Source organism: Myxocyprinus asiaticus, chromosome 18, assembly GCF_019703515.2.
Source record: "Myxocyprinus asiaticus isolate MX2 ecotype Aquarium Trade chromosome 18, UBuf_Myxa_2, whole genome shotgun sequence".
NCBI classification, from domain to species: domain Eukaryota; kingdom Metazoa; phylum Chordata; class Actinopteri; order Cypriniformes; family Catostomidae; genus Myxocyprinus; species Myxocyprinus asiaticus.
The window spans coordinates 5,576,913-5,592,196 of record NC_059361.1 but is presented as its reverse complement, the minus strand read 5'-3'; the positions used below and the strand labels follow the sequence as shown (position 1 = coordinate 5,592,196).

General features: G+C 37.1%; 1 protein-coding gene across 1 annotated transcript; it reads left to right on the top strand.

The window, feature by feature from the left end:
• Positions 1-2,607: 2,607 nt before the first annotated feature.
• LOC127455828 (CUB and zona pellucida-like domain-containing protein 1) lies at positions 2,608-12,124 on the top strand. The gene is made up of 10 exons (XM_051723980.1): positions 2,608-2,730; positions 8,872-9,388; positions 9,480-9,621; positions 9,710-9,853; positions 9,942-10,000; positions 10,109-10,284; positions 11,015-11,415; positions 11,490-11,586; positions 11,677-11,866; positions 11,982-12,124. Exons 1-10 carry the CDS (start codon positions 2,608-2,610, stop codon positions 12,122-12,124), a joined length of 1,992 nt encoding a protein of 663 aa, XP_051579940.1.
• Positions 12,125-15,284: the final 3,160 nt, after the last annotated feature.

The following is a 15,284-nucleotide window of genomic DNA, read 5'->3' as shown; positions in this document are numbered from 1 at the left end:
TGCTGAGAGGGTGACAGAATGTCTGTGGTACTTTATTTGTTGATTTATAGATTTATAGTTATAGTATAATACAAAAACAAGAATGTTTTGCAAATCTTAATCAAGAAAAAATGATATACTGTTAGAGAGTATTCTAATACATCCCACAATTAAATAAATCTACCTCAGGTTACATATGTTTCATATGCTATTCATTGTCAAGTTTGACAACGGGGGTTATTTCTGCTTGTTTGATGACCTTCACCACATTCTGTCACCTTGTCAGCATTCGATTTCTTGCTAATAAATAGTGGCACCTGTTGGCCGAGGTTGGTACCACATGCTAATTGTTAGTTAGCTAGAAAAAAAAAATCGAATGTGTTGCCTCTTGAGGAGAAAATAGAATTCTAAAAAAAAATTCTAAGAAAAAAAATTCTAAGAAAAGAAAAGAAAAAAATCTAATGTGTTACCTCTTGAGGAGAAAATAAAATTCTAAAAAAAATTCTAAGAAAAAAAATTCTAAGAAAAGAAAAGAAAAAAATCTAATGTGTTACCTCTTGAGGAGAAAATAAAATTCTAAAAAAAAATTCTGAGAAAAAAAATTAAAAGAAAAGAAAAAAAATCTAATGTGTTGCCTCTTGAGGTGAAAATACAATTCTAAAAAAAATCTGAGAAAAAAAATTAAAAGAAGAGAAAAAAATTCTAATGTGTTGCATCTTGGGGAGAAAAAATTATTACAAAAATTATTACAAAAAATTGGCTGAGAAAAAGAAAAGCAGATTGTCTTTTTTTTTTTTTTTTTTTTGTAGGACATAGATAGGCTCAGCATGGCAATAAGACACCAAAAAAAATAAATAAATAAAAATAAATAAATAAATAAATTTCACCTTGCGGTTCAGGGCTTCCATACCATAAGAAGTGATGTAAGAACTACCGAAACGAGCAAACCAGGCAGAGAACAACATCCATTTTAACTGTTAGTTTAGGTAAAAATAAGTTCAGGCTCATGCAGTTCTCCGCTGTCATAAGAACTCAAAGTAGTAAATGATATCAATGTAACTAACATTGGGCCGTAGCTTCACATCATCTAACCACTTAAACTTGTAAAGTATCAGCATGGAGCAACATACTTTTTGGTGTAATTTTTACTCCAAAACTCCGCTAAACATCACAAACATCACATTATCCGCTAAGAACATACGCAGATACAAATGAAAACAATAGAGACTTGAAAACTGAAGGAAAAAGGTGGATTCCCATGAAAAGGCTTGGTGAACCTGCTGAAATAGAAACAGTCTTCATTAGACATTTTGGTCAATATACACTGAAAAGTTTAATTTACCTGATGATATTTGTTTATTAGGTCACAGTGGAATCCTGCTTTTGGCATAAACTTCATCTCAATTCATCACACTGAGCAGTTATTAGAAGGAAGTAATTTTATCTTCGAAATCCAGAACAAATCTCAATTTACAATGTAAACAAACAATGTAAATATCACAGTTAAATACTGATCTTTATGTAATTATAAAGGAGAAGTAAGCTTATTCCTGTCCTAATTTAGGTATGTGACTATTTTAATTCAACTGACTGATTTGTTAACATGTGTACTTTACAAAAAAGTTCTTACACCAGGTCTACACCTGGAGTGTCTGGTGACGCAACACCCCACAAAGGCTTGTGTGGCTATTTACACTGGACGTGTCGATGTGTACATTTTAAATGACATGCAGATAGCACGGACCAATCAGCTGTGAGCTTGAATAGACTTCAGCAATGGTTAAATGGGAAAAAACCTGTATCCTACTTTATTTTCTACGTAAATCCACTGGTATAAACATTTTCGTTGTATATACAGTACCTTGTATTATAATGTTTTTGATGCTTATACTGCATATAAATGTGTTTAGAAACAAAAGATTATTTAAATTAGAAGACCAGAAACCAGAAATGTCACGAGCTGATTTTAATGTAACAGTCTGAGGTTATTTAAATATGTAAAAAAAACAAATTTATGGCAACAAGATTCACATGTATGATATTTGGTAAGTAAAACCTATAGTGAAAGAATCTTGGAATTCTCAATTTACCTGATTTGATGGCGCTAAAAGGAAAAAGTCTCTTTTCATTTAGTATATCTTTTATATACAGTATAATATGATTAGTTAAATGCACATCTGTCTTTCCAATTGTTATATAGCGCCAGCAATGCCAAGGTCATGGGTTCAATTCCAAGGGAACACATATACTGATAAAATGCATATCTTGAAAGCAGCTTTGGATTTGGTCTGCCAAATTAGTAAATATACATTAAGCACATTTCAGAGTCTGATATTGTGAGTTTTGCTGTTTCAGGAAACAGTTGGTAATAAGCAGGTATTTGAGAAAGCAAACAGGTATTGTCTAAATGGATTTATATCTTATGTCAGGTCATTATGATGGTGGAGTGCTAAAATCAAGGGGATAAACAGCACCGAGCAAAGAAAACGGGAAAACTTTCTTATGTTCAAAAGGTACCTTTGTTATGTGATTCAATAGAATACATTCCTCCTCACCTGAGATGTACTGTATAAAAGCAGGTGATCGGGTGCTCTTGACAGGTAGAGAGAGCTGAAGGACTCAGGCATCATGATGTCTCCAACACTGGTGTTGAATCTTCTGCTTCTAGTGACCATTGCTTCAGCAGGACATTATTATGGAGGCTCGCTGACCTTCTCTCCTAAAGGAATGAATCCAGACGGGAGCATTAGGGTGAGACTTCCATTCTTATTTGCATCGGTCTTTAAAAAATGTTAGAGAAATATTGCTGAGAATACTTATTATACAACACAATGTTGAATTTAGTTACAATTTCTTTACGGATTTTTTTTTTTTTTTTTTTTTTTCTCACATTAATTACATTTTAAGTTGCTGATATTAACATAAACAACTGTATATTTTCCTTCTCGGTTCTCAGTATCTAACTGGATTTAATTGCAATTGATGCAACTGACTTATTTAAATCTTTCAGATCAATTGTAACCAATCTTTACCAATCTCTACATCAATGTTAAAAAGTAAATAATAATATCTATTAAATTAACTTCAACTAGTTTTAGTCCATTACATGTCTGCAGAAATCTTCTGCTGTACTCAGCATGAGTCTGGAAATTTAAACAAGAATATAACATAGATTTTATTAATATTGTTATGTTATTCAAACTGTTATGGTCAATTTTTATCTCTAATTTGAAAACCATTGTATTGAGATTTGTGAAATATATTATGTAAAATCTACCAACAGGTTGATTTTCGTATCAAGCAAACCTATGACTGGTGTGTATATAGTCCATGGTACTGCACATCTGGGAATTGTGGCTATGAAAACAGAAAAGTACAAGCTGGAATTGACAGAAGTTCTAATGGCAGAGGTGCTTATAGTAACAACTGGTGCCAGATGGAATCTGTTATCACAAGGAACATCCATGGAAACACACCGTTTGACCTGCAGTAGGTACTACTAAAGTAAATTCTTTAATAATTTAACAATAGATGCTTTGTCAATCATTCAGTATTATCTTAATTATGATTGTACTCTTGTATTATAGGGACTACTCCTGCTGCTGGATCCCTACAGTTAATTATGTTGGTTCTTGGTATCTCCGGGCCCACGTAGATCTTGGCATGAGATCTGATACTAATCGACCCAACCGCTCTCCGGTCACCACTATTTTACAATTTATACGGTAACATGATACTGTTATCTTCAACGAGCAAGTAAATAAACTGAAATAAGTTACAAATGCAATATTTTTATGACTTGATGGCTAAATTTGTTGTTTGATTAAATCTTTTTTTCATTAATGAGAAATTAAATATGTTGAAATAAGCTACAAATATATTTTTTGAAGGCTTGTTGTAATACAAACAATCTGTAAATTTGTTGTTTGTTTAAATGTATTTATAAAGTATGCATTTAGGTCTACTTAATACATTATATGTAGGGCAAACATGAAATAATTATATAAAATCTGAATCTAAATATATAAAATTCTGGGAACACTTTACAATAAGGTTCCATTTGTTAACAACATTAGTTAACATGAACTAACAATGAACAATACTTTAACAGCATTTATTAATCTTAGTTAATGTTCATTTCAAAATATAGTAATACATTTTAAAAATCAAAAGTTGTATACATTAACATGAAATAACAATGTATTTTTATCAACTAACATTAACAAAGATTAATAAATGCTTTAAAAAAGGTATTGTTCAAGGTTAGTTCATGATTTCTAATGCATTAACTAATGCTACCAAATGGAGCCTAATTGTAAAGTGTTACCAGTATGGTAAATCTAAATATATAGTTATAAATCCTGAATATGCAGTATATTTACAAATCCGTATATATAATTGTATCGGATTTACAACTATTTATTCAAATGTATCAATATATATTTCAGAATTTGCATTTATTTGCATATACATCACAACTTTATATTCAGGATTGAACTAGTATATTCATATTTCCAACAATATATTCAGGATTTATGTCAATTAAACATAAAATATGTTCGCTGTGAAAATATTATGACCACCTGCCTAATATGCTGTTGGTCCTCTGCGTGCTGCCAAAACAGCTCTGACCCGCCAATACATGGACTCCACGAGACCACTGAAGGTGTCCTGTAGTATCTGGCACCAAAATATTAGCAGCAGATCCTTCAAGTCCTGTAAGTTGTGAAGTGGAGCCACCATGGATCTGACTTGATGGTCCAGCACATCCCACAGATGCTCAGTCGGATTGAGATCTGAGGAATTTGAAGGCCAGGGCAACACCTTGAACTTTTCATCATGTTCCTCAAACCATTCCCGAACAATGTGTACAGTGTGGCAGGGCGCATTATCCTGCTGAAAGAGGCCACTGCCATCAGGGAATACCATTGCCATGAAGGGGTGTACCTGGTCTGCAACATTGTTTAGGTAGGCAGCACGTGTTAAACTGATGTCCACATGAATGGCCGGACCCAGGGTTTCCCAGCAGAACATTGTCCAGAGCATCACACTCCCTCCACCGGCTTCTCATCATCCAACAGTGCATCCTGGTGCCATCACTTCTCCAGGTAAACGGCGCACACATAGTCGGCCGTCCATGTGATGTAAAAGAAAACGGGACTCATCGGACCAGACAAACTTCTTACACTGCTCCAAGGTCCAGTTCCGACGCTCGCATGCCCATTGTAGGTGCTTTTGACAGTGGACAGGGGTCATCATGGGCACTCTGACCTGTCTGCGTCTACGCAGCCCCAAACGCAGCAGGGTGCGATGCACTGTGTGTTGTGACACATTCCTCCCATAACCATCATTAACATTTTCTGTGACTTGTGCCACAGAAGACCTTCTATCGGTTCGGACCAGGCGGGATAGCCTTCGTTGCCCTTGAGCATCGATGAGCCTTGGGTGCCCAACACCCTGTCGCCGGTTTGTGGTTTGTCCCTCCTCGGACCACTGCCACTAGGCACTCACCACTGCAGACCGGGAGCACCCCACAAGCCTTGCCGTTTCAGAGATGCTCTGACCCAGTCGTCTGAACATAACAATTTGGCCCTTGTCAAAGTAGCTCAGGTCTTTACTCTTGCATTCAACACATTGACTACGAGGACTGATGGTTCGCTTACTACTAATCTACCCAGAACTTGACATGTGGCCTTTTTAAGAGATGATCAATGCTATTCGCTTCACCTGTGAGTGGTCATAATGTTTTGGCTCATCAGTGTATATGTAAAAGATAATGTACAGTCAGCCGATTGTTATCACACTATAAACCTCACAAGGACCCGGATGAGCAGTCTGATACATTAAATTTCGGTTGTTACTGAGCAACTATATATATATATAATATATATATATATATATATATATATATATATATATATATATATATATATATATATACATTGGCGGCCAAAAGTTTGGAATAATGTACAGATTTTGCTGTTTCGGAAGGAAATTGTTACTTTAATTCACCGAAGTGGCATTCAACTGATCACAAAGTATAGTCAGGATATTACTGATGTAAAAAAACAGCACCATCACTATTTGAAAAAAGTAATTATTGATAATTTTTGACAATGCTTGAAATTGCCACAAAAAAAAAAAACTGAAGATTTCATACAAAGGTGTACACTACAGTCTTCAAAGACAAAGGACAACTGGCTCTAACAAGGACAGAAAGAGTTGGAAGGCCCAGATGTACAACTAAACAAGAGGATAAGTACATCAGAGTCTCTAGTTTGAGAAATAGACGCCTCACACGTCCTCCGCTGACAGCTTCATTGAATTCTACTCGCTCAACACCAGTTTCATGTACAACAGTAAAGAGAAAACTCAGGGGTGCAGGCCTTATGGGAAGAATTGCAAAGAAAAATAAAAAATAAAAAAACAGGAAAAAAAGAAGTTGGAGTGGGCAAAGAAACACAGACATTTGGAAAAGAGTGTTATGGATCTTAAACCCACTGAGCTTTTGTGGGATCAGCTAGACTGTAAGGTGCGTGAGAAGTGCCCGACACGACAGTCACATCTATGGCAATTGCTACAGGAAGTGTGGGGTGAAATGTCATCTGAGTATCTGGACAAACTGACAGCTAGAATGCCAAGGATCTGCAAAGCTGTCATTGCTGCACGTGGAGGATTTTTTTTTATGAGAACTCTTTGAAGTAGTTTAAGAAGTTCTGAAAAAAATGTAAATTGTAATAGTAATTTTTCACGTTATTAATGTCCTGACTATACATTGTGATCAGTTGAATGCCACTTTGGTGAATAAAAGTACCAATATCTTTACATAAGAGCAAAATCTGTACATTATTCCAAATTTTGGCCACCAGTGTGTGTATATATATATATATATATATATATATATATGTTTGATTAAATCTTTTATTTATTCATGAGAAAGTAAATATGTTGAAACAAGCTACAAATATGCTTTTTAAAGGCTTGTATGAAAATCGGTCTGTAAATTTGTTGCATCAATAATCTTGATGGTTTTATATACGTTGATTTTTTTATCTTTAGTGTTCCCCAAAACTGCCCTCGTACATACCGCTTGATTAACTTTGACCCAGATGGTGATCAGGTCAGATGTCGATATGGAACTCAACAGTATGTTGAATGCGATAGATGTGACCAGCCAAATGGTTTCCAACTAGATCAAGTAAGAAGACAAAATTTCCACAATCTGGGCTTTCAAAGATTTTCACCATGTAATGAGAGATATTTTGGCACATTTTTAGAAATACAGGTGCATCTCAATAAATTAGAATGTCATGGAAAAGTTCATTTATTTCAGTAATTCAACTCAAATTGTGAAACTCGTGTATTAAATAAATTCAATGCACACAGACTGAAGTAGTTTAAGTCTTTGGTTCTTTTAATTGTGATGATTTTGGCTCGCATTTAACAAAAACCCACCAATTCACTATCTCAAAAAATTAGAATATGGTGACATGCCAATCAGCTAATCAACTCAAAACACCTGCAAAGGTTTCCTGAGCCTTCAAAATGGTCTCTCAGTTTGGTTCACTAGGCTACACAATCATGGGGAAGACTGCTGATCTGACAGTTGTCCAGAAGACAATCATTGACACCCTTCACAAGGAGGGTAAGCCACAAACATTCATTGCCAAAGAAGCTGGCTGTTCACAGAGTGCTGTATCCAAGCATGTTAACAGAAAGTTGAGTGGAAGGAAAAAGTGTGGAAGAAAAAGATGCACAACCAACCGAGAGAACCGCAGCCTTATGATTGTCAAGCAAAATCGATTCAAGAATTTGGGTGAACTTCAGAAGGAATGGACTGAGGCTGGGGTCAAGGCATCAAGAGCCACCACACACAGACGTGTTAAGGAATTTGGCTACAGTTGTCGTATTCCTCTTGTTAAGCCACTCCTGAACCACAGACAACGTCAGAGGCGTCTTACCTGGGCTAAGGAGAAGAAGAACTGGACTGTTGCCCAGTGGTCCAAAGTCCTCTTTTCAGATGAGAGCAAGTTTTGTATTTCATTTGGAAACCAAGGTCCTAGAGTCTGGAGGAAGGGTGGAGAAGCTCATAGCCCAAGTTGCTTGAAGTCCAGTGTTAAGTTTCCACAGTCTGTGATGATTTGGGGTGCAATGTCATCTGCTGGTGTTGGTCCATTGTGTTTTTTGAAAACCAAAGTCACTGCACCCGTTTACCAAGAACTTTTGGAGCACTTCATGCTTCCTTCTGCTGACCAGCTTTTTAAAGATGCTGATTTCATTTTCCAGCAGGATTTGGCACCTGCCCACACTGCCAAAAGCACCAAAAGTTGGTTAAATGACCATGGTGTTGGTGTTCTTGACTGACCAGCAAACTCACCAGAACTGAACCCCATATAGAATCTATGGGGTATTGTCAAGAGGAAAATGAGAAACAAGAGACCAAAAAATGCAGATGAGCTGAAGGCCACTGTCAAAGAAACCTGGGCTTCCATACCACCTCAGCAGTGCCACAAACTGATCACCTCCATGCCACGCCGAATTGAGGCAGTAATTAAAGCAAAAGGAGCCCCTACCAAGTATTGAGTACATATACAGTAAATTAACATACTTTCCAGAAGGCCAGCAATTCACTATAAATGTTTTTTTTTATTGGTCTTATGATGTATTCTAATTTTTTGAGATAGTGAATTGGTGGGTTTTTGTTAAATGTGAGCCAAAATCATCACAATTAAAAGAACCAAAGACTTAAACTACTTCAGTCTGTGTGCATTGAATTTATTTAATACACGAGTTTCACAATTTGAGTTGAATTACTGAAATAAATGAACTTTTCCACGACATTCTAATTTATTGAGATGCACCTGTATATGTATAATCTCAATTCTTTATTAGGATACTTGCACTCTAGAGTACAGCTCTGCCTACAGCACAGGGGTCTATGGATTTGAATTGGTTCTGGAGGACTTCCCAAGGCAACACATCTCTCTCTCCTATACTGATGGAACCCAGTCGTATAGATGCCCTCTGGTTGGAATACGTTCATTATACTCGACAACACACCCGACCACCACATCAACCAGACTTCCAGTCACAATAACCCAAAACTACTGGTGGTGGTGGGGTAATAACCAACAAACAACCACGGCTCCACCTACAACTAACACATTGTGGTGGGGTAATAACCAACAAACAACCACTGCTCCACCTACAACTACCCCATGGTGGTGGTGGTATAACCAACAAACTACCACTGCTCAACCCTCAACTACCCCATGGTGGTTGTGGCTGCAGCTGTCTACCACACCGACCACAACACACCCACATCAACAACACACTACGACTACCATACCTCCACACCCACATTCTCATGATCCATTGAGCAAGATCCCTCTGCAGTTTAGTCTTCTTGGTACGTATTTTCAAATCAAGACCTTTATATCTTCTTAACCATTATCAGTGTGCATAATCTCTACTCCCTTCTTGTTTTGATTTCATTTTAGTTGACCCACCTGCTCCGTCGTGCACCGAGGGACTCTACATTCCTCAATTTGTTTCACCAACTCCCCGCAACAGAGATCAAATCCATGCTACACCACTACGTGAACTGGAAATCCGTGTTAAGGCCGCAGCAGCTTATTCAATGTAAAACAAAGAATCATGTGTGAATATGCACTGTATTTGTGAGTGCAGATGTTTTTAATATGTGCTTGGTTTTATTGTTCATTCTTAGGGTTTCTGATGTCATCATTAGTGGCCCTCTGAACATAACTAAGCACCCTTTGAGCACTGGAGAGTACGCCATTAGATGGACGCCAATGAGGGAGGATCTTGGAGATAATTTCCCTGTCTGTTTCATTGCAGAGAGCTCAAGCGGGTGTGCATTGTATTCACTGTCCATTTGCTATAGTAGTACTTGCAACCCGTTAGGTGAAACGTATTTTATAAATCTTATGTATTTCCAGATACAGCATTTATCAGTCTGAAATGAGATGTGTCATTGTCACTGTTGGGCGACAGACTGGTTAGTAATTAAATTCTTTTCACTAAAATGGTTGTTTGCGCATTCTTTAACAGTATCGGGCTGTACCTTCAAAATTTTGAGGGTATCAATAATGGCTTTTATTTACAGTTGAGGCAAATGTGATTTGCACTGGAACCAACATGGTCATTGAAATTGAGCAGGCGAACTCCGTCGGGCTCCACAAGGACTATCTGCGACTCAACAATCCCGCCTGCACTTTGGACTCAAACGGCACTCATGTGTTAGCAAACTTTTCCCTCAACGCCTGTGGAACTATGATTGAGGTGAATCTTTTCTCACTTTATTTTAACAGCAGAAACTTATTCACTAAAGTAAAAAAACACAAGAGGTTGTAAATTATAAGTAGAGAATGTTCCTAAGTGCTAAAATCATTGCACACTGTCTCAAGTGGCTTATTGCTTTTATAAATCTGGTGGCTACAGCAATAGTCAGCATGTTCACGTGTGATATGTCAAGCGAATCGGCTCACATGGTGTAAGCTGATAGGTCCTTTGACATGTAATTGGGTAGCCAATCAACTTGCATTCTCTCTCTTTGCCTAACATTTAAATTTGCTCAGTTTGCAAGTAACCTTGTATCACTGCAGCACACTGTAAGAGTTTTTTCTGAAACCCTCCTCCTCCCCGGCTCCACTAGTCTAGATCTGCTACTTGGAGATTGTATGTATGTGTAATTGTGCAGCAGCATGTAATACATGCTTGATGCAGCATGTCTAGCAGTAGCAAGTCTCCATTGCTCTGCAGCAGCAGTAGCAGCGTAGCAGACCTAGTCCACCAAAACCAATATCCTATCAATATGTCATACCCACGTTAACATCCTAAATCTTTCAGAGAGTTGACATAACTGAAATATAGTTCATTAGCCTAACTCTAGGCTGTTAATGGATTCCAAGCAACATAGAAACTTGGTGCATTAATATAAAATGTATTGATGATACTTTTACTCCAATAAAACAACACAAAAGTTTCTCTAGATTTAAACTTTCGTTTACAGGAGGATGACCAGTTCATCATTTTCAAAAATGAAATCATCTCAACTGATGACCCAAACAGCATCATTACTAGAAAACACGAGGTAGAGATTGAGTTCTCCTGCCGTTATGAGAAGAGCAACAATGTTTCACTACAGTTCAAAGCACAAGGACACACAACCACCGTCACCGAGAGAGGCTTCGGTACCCTCACGTATCGCTTCGGACTCTTTGAAACAGCAGACTTCACCGTAATGATGGACCCAAACACATATCCAGTGGAGTATGATCTTGGTCAAATGATTTACATGCAGATTGAATCCCAGTCTTCAATCAACAACACTGAGATTTTCATCAGCTCGTGCGTTGCAACACCATACAATGACCCCAACTACCAAACGCCTTATTCAATCATCCAAAATGGGTAAGAACAACCAACCATAAACAATTAATTCTTAAATTCACAATGGATCTGTTAAATTACTATATTTGCTTCAGGTGCATCTTGGATGAAACCGTACAGTTCTACACAATCCGTGCACCGTTGGTCCGCTTTGCAATGCAAGCCTTCAAATTTATTGGACTTCAAGATCAGGTAAAAAAGGACTAAATACATCAAAGATTTATTTATGGTCGCATGCACATTCTCTGACAGGATATGTACCTTAATCTCTTGTCCCTCTAGGTGTTCATCAGTTGTTCAGTGATCCTATGTGAGGCAAACAATCCCAACACCCGCTGTTCTCAGGGCTGCATTAACAGCACAGTAGCTCCACCATCACACCACCATCGCAGAAGAGAAGCTCCCATCCAGACCTCCAGTCACTTTGTCTCCCAGGGACCCCTGCGACTGAAGAGGAGCGTTGAGCGTGAAGGTAAACCTCAGACAAAGACAACAATGTTACAAGACAACAATAATATATGCTATGTTATCTTAGCTAATTTGTTTCAATGCAAACTCAAAAAGTCACCTGCCTATTCTTTTTACAGTGTCATCCACGACTTTGAACCTGAATCTAGTCTTCATAGCTGGATGTCTTCTCGCAGCTGTCGGCATGGTGTGTGCAGTTCTGATCTTCAGAACCAGGAGACCAGAAGTCAAATATCAACCTCTACAAACAAATGAAATTTAATGGATCATCTCACAGACAAATAATTTAGTTTTGTCTTTGCAGCCTCAGGGCTGATTACTAATGTTTGTTTTTTATTATTATTATTTGAAAGACTTGTATTGTGGTACATACAGTAAATAGTTGGTAGGACTATATTTCATATCTATGTCTCATATATACAGTGCAAATTTTGGCATGGCACTCTTTTGATTACTGATGATGATGACATTTAAAAAAAATGAAAAATAAATAAAATAAGTTTCTGTTTGAAAAAAAAAAAACTTTGGTACCTGTGCTAAACAAGATTGTGATGTTACCCTTAGTACGCATGTGTTCAGTAGTAAAATAATCTTATATCTGTGTGGACTGGAATTCTCACATTACTGGTGTTATCTGATGTTATCTGGGGCTTATAAGCTTTCCTCGTGCTTTCTATAACATTATATATTTCATGCAATGCTAAACAAAAATGTGCGATTATTTTTGTATAGTACATTTGAAATATAATGTGATTTTTAAATGCTCATCTGTATTTTCAACTGGTACAAACACTCTCAAAATCTGAGACTGTGAGAATTTCCTTCCAAACTTTCATTTGTTTTGAGTTTTGCTCTTTTAGAAAACTGAAAGTTGGTAATTAGCAGGTAATTGAGAAGGTATTGTCTAAATCAGAGGTTTTCAAAGTGTGGGGTGCACCTCCTCAGGGGGGTGCTAGAGCATGTCAGGGGAGAGTGGTACATTTTTTTATTAAATAATAAATAATATGTGTGTGTATGTATGTGTATATATATATATATATATCCATTGTGTTTAACTATTAATTATATTTAAAACATTATTTAAACCGCTCTGAAAATAATAGGCAAAAAAAATAATATTTATCAAGAATCTTTGTGAAGATTCTCTGATATTTGTCAAGCCCACCAATAAAGCAGACATGAGGTATTAGTTTGTAATTACAATGGAGCGGTTTCTGAGACCACCAAATTCTACTGTGGAGATGGAATTGTTTCATATTAACATACAAATGGAAAGAGATTCACTAATATTAAGTTGGTTCACGAATAAATTGAATGTGATCCACAATAAATGTAAGGACTTTCACAAAAATTAAATGTTATTTTTTAACTCACAAACAACTCTGTCCAGCATTCGTTTGTGAATCACATGCATTTATTTGTGGATTGCTTCCTGTGCATTTGCAGATCGCTACACGCATTTGTCGATTTTGAAACAAATCTAGCATCAAGATGTGCACACAAATCTACAAATAGGTGGACTCCACCAATCGTCTTCTCAAGCCAATCAGATAATGGTCACATTACTTGGACCAACCATAGCACATTCTATCTTCAACCAATCACGCTTCGTTTTACTATCAGGGTGGGACTAGAGTCACAGCTCTCATGAGCATGGAATCAAGCACACACAGATAAACTCCAAGGCCGCAAACTTTTAAAGAAAAGGACATCATCAGAGGAATACTGTGACTTATGGTTTGGATCATTTTCTCTCAGTTATAAATATGAGTAGTGTCTTAAATGTCAACAGCTGAAAATTGCCCATTTATGGAGTGTCCAGATAATTAGCTTTATAGCTAACCTGGCTGACTGCATGAGTCTGCTATTTTAATTTTAACCAAGTTTCTTAACTGAAATGTGTCGTCAAAACACTACTAGACACTACAAAATATCAGTAGTACAGATAGTGTCTTTATAAAACATGAATCATAATAGATGATCCTAACCCTAACCATCTGGCATCAACAATCATGCCACGGTCTAAATCACTGAAATCCAATTTTTTTCCCATTCTGATGGTTGATGTGAACATTAACTGAAGCTCCTGGCCCATATCTGCATAATTGTATGCACTGCATTTCTGCCACATGATTGGCTGATTAAATAATCGCATGGATGATTGTTGGTGCCAGACGGGCTGGTTTGAGTATTTCTGTAACTGCTGATCTCCTGGGATTTTCACACACAACAGTCTCTAGAATTTACTCTGAATTTTGCCAAAAACATAAAACATCCAGTGAGCAGTAGTTCTGCTGACGGAAATGCCTTGTTGATGAGAGAGGTCAACAGAGAATGGCCAGACTGGTTCAAACTGACAAAGTCTACGATAACTCAAATAACCGCTCTGTACAAATGTGGTGAGAAGAATATCATTTCAGAATGCAGGTTTTAATGCTGTGGCTGATCAGTGTATAGGTCTAGGAAGGGCATCCGGTGTAAAACCTGTGCCAAGTCAAATATGAGGATCATGGATGGTCCACTGTGGCGACCCCTAATGGGAGCAGCCGAAAGAAGAAGAAGAAGAAGATATATATATATATATATATATATATATATATATATATATATATATATATATATATATATATATGCCTATATATATGGGGGTTCCTCAGCAAATATTAATATATGTGATTCATTTGATTAAGTTGATTAATTAGTCGGGTACATAATTAATCAAATTAATCATGTAAATTTTAATCAGTTGACGGCTCTAGTAAAACGTGAAAGCGCCAATGTGCAAAAATTAGGTGGTTGACATATTGGAAACTTCAGATCTTAAAAAAACCTAGGGCCTACCCTGCGTCCCACCCATCTCCTTGCTGGGCCCACCCTACTTCTAGCTTCCGGCGATTCCGCCTGAATCCCACCCACATAGTCTAAAAGATTTCCTGTATACAGGGGACTGGGTTCCCTAAACTAGGGCTAGATACCAGCTAGTCCCGTACAGAGTGCTGCAGGGGGATTCGTTTAAAAAATAATTTTCAGCATCTATCTTACATTATATTACATAATGCATAAAATCTCTTATCTCAATAAAATGCCATTTAACACATTACTGCACCCCATTCACCTCGCAGAACTTTCTCCCCAGGTCTCGAGCGAGTTCTCACACGAAGACAGGCAAACCTGGAGAAACACAGACATTCCACATCGAATTCTAAGCTTTATGATGTCACAAAGGGCCGGTTCCAAATTCCATGGCAATGGAACAAATTGTTTTCCTTTCAGTATAGATCACTATGAAATCCCTGTCGAATCATTCTCAGATCAGATGTGGAAAATACAAATAAAAAAAAACATTTATGTTTCAGTCCAGCTAATGTATTTTCTACTATATAATGTTCAGCCCAATACCAATGACAGTCCCTCTAAAGAAG